At 30.8% G+C, this 1455-nt stretch overlaps 1 protein-coding gene across 1 annotated transcript in view; it reads left to right on the forward strand.

Moving 5' to 3' along the window:
• The window catches only part of LOC105819029 (cadherin-10-like), a 139798-nt gene that overhangs the window by 128292 nt on the left and 10051 nt on the right, over nt 1–1455 (forward strand). The window contains exon 4 of the mRNA XM_012655184.1: nt 1271–1407. Coding sequence (XP_012510638.1) covers nt 1271–1407 — 137 coding nt within the window. The remainder of the gene's footprint in view (nt 1–1270; nt 1408–1455) is intronic.

Below are 1455 nucleotides of genomic sequence, written 5' to 3' on the forward strand. Positions count from 1 at the left end.
GGCAATGTCAGTGATGCATGATTGATTTGTATTTTGCAACTTATGTCATATTTCCACAGAAATAAGGAACCTTACTATTTGCTAAATGCCAAAGAATTCAGTCATTCTTTCTTTCATTAAACAAATATTCGTGGATCATCATATCAGATATTAACTTGTTTCTCAAGGAGTTCTCAATGTATTAGGAAAGAAGATTCAGTATGAGAATCAAATAATATTCACTGAGTGCCTTCTAGAGTATAGTGCTTGGTATTTTCATGTTTTATTCTCTGTTTGAAATGTTAGATAAAATAAATTCCTAATACAATGTGGTAAATGGAAAGCATGAGTGGTACAAGATGCTTTATGATGGAAGGGAACACATATCTTCTACTTTATGTAATCATAGAGGAGTACAAGGAGGAGGTGAAATTTATGTTGGATTTTTCAATAGTAAAATAATTTTGTCAATTTGGGATGAAATTTGAAAATCATTCTACATGTAGGTATATAATTATTTGCTTCTTTGTGAATGATAAAATATGTAGTTTGATAAAGATAATGGGATTTATTCCAACTACATCAACAAGATTGATAAACCTAGTGTTAACTTTAGATGACATCCAACACCATTCATGTAATCAGTTTGCAGCATAGTAGTAGTTTTTAAAAAATATATATGGACTTTATTTGATACAGATATACGAAACTCATATCTCAAGCTTTTTTACTTTTGAAAGATCATGAATTAAAAGTTATACATTTTATAATGATACATGTGATTAAGAAACTGATGCTACATGGGTATCATACCATAAAGCCACTAAACACCATAATCAGTTGATGACCTACGACTTTGATGAAACTAATATTGTCTCCAATTTTCTCACTAACAAAAAAAACTCAGCTTTGGGGAATGATCTTTTGTGATAGATCCTTGTAGTTATTTTTCAATAGAATCCTTAATAACCAAATAAAGTCAGTTGGTAACGTAAACACATATAATCCCAACTATTGTTGCCAAATGCATTAAAGTCAGTTGAATGTATACGCAATTAGATAATTATTTCAATAACACAAACATTCTGAAGACTAGCATTTGCATGCACAACAAAGTGTCGATATATGCCTTGGGGAGAGAGTATATGTGATGCTGATAAATCAATGAAATAGCCTACATTCTAGATCATACTATGTTCTTTCAGTGATATGTGTGTCTGTGCATTTCGCCATTGTCTCCTGAAAACCATTAATAATACTTCCATTATTTTTCTCTGCCCTCTATATTTAGATTTTCCTTGGATCGCCATACTGACCTTGATAGGATCTTTAACATACATTCTGGAAATGGATCCCTTTATACATCAAAACCTCTTGACCGTGAACTATCTCAATGGCACAATCTTACTGTTATAGCTGCTGAAATCAGTAAGATAAATTTTATGTATATAACGTATATTTATACATGTATATATT

Source organism: Propithecus coquereli, unplaced genomic scaffold (assembly GCF_000956105.1).
Source record: "Propithecus coquereli isolate 6110/MARCELLA unplaced genomic scaffold, Pcoq_1.0 Scaffold465, whole genome shotgun sequence".
NCBI lineage: Eukaryota > Metazoa > Chordata > Mammalia > Primates > Indriidae > Propithecus > Propithecus coquereli.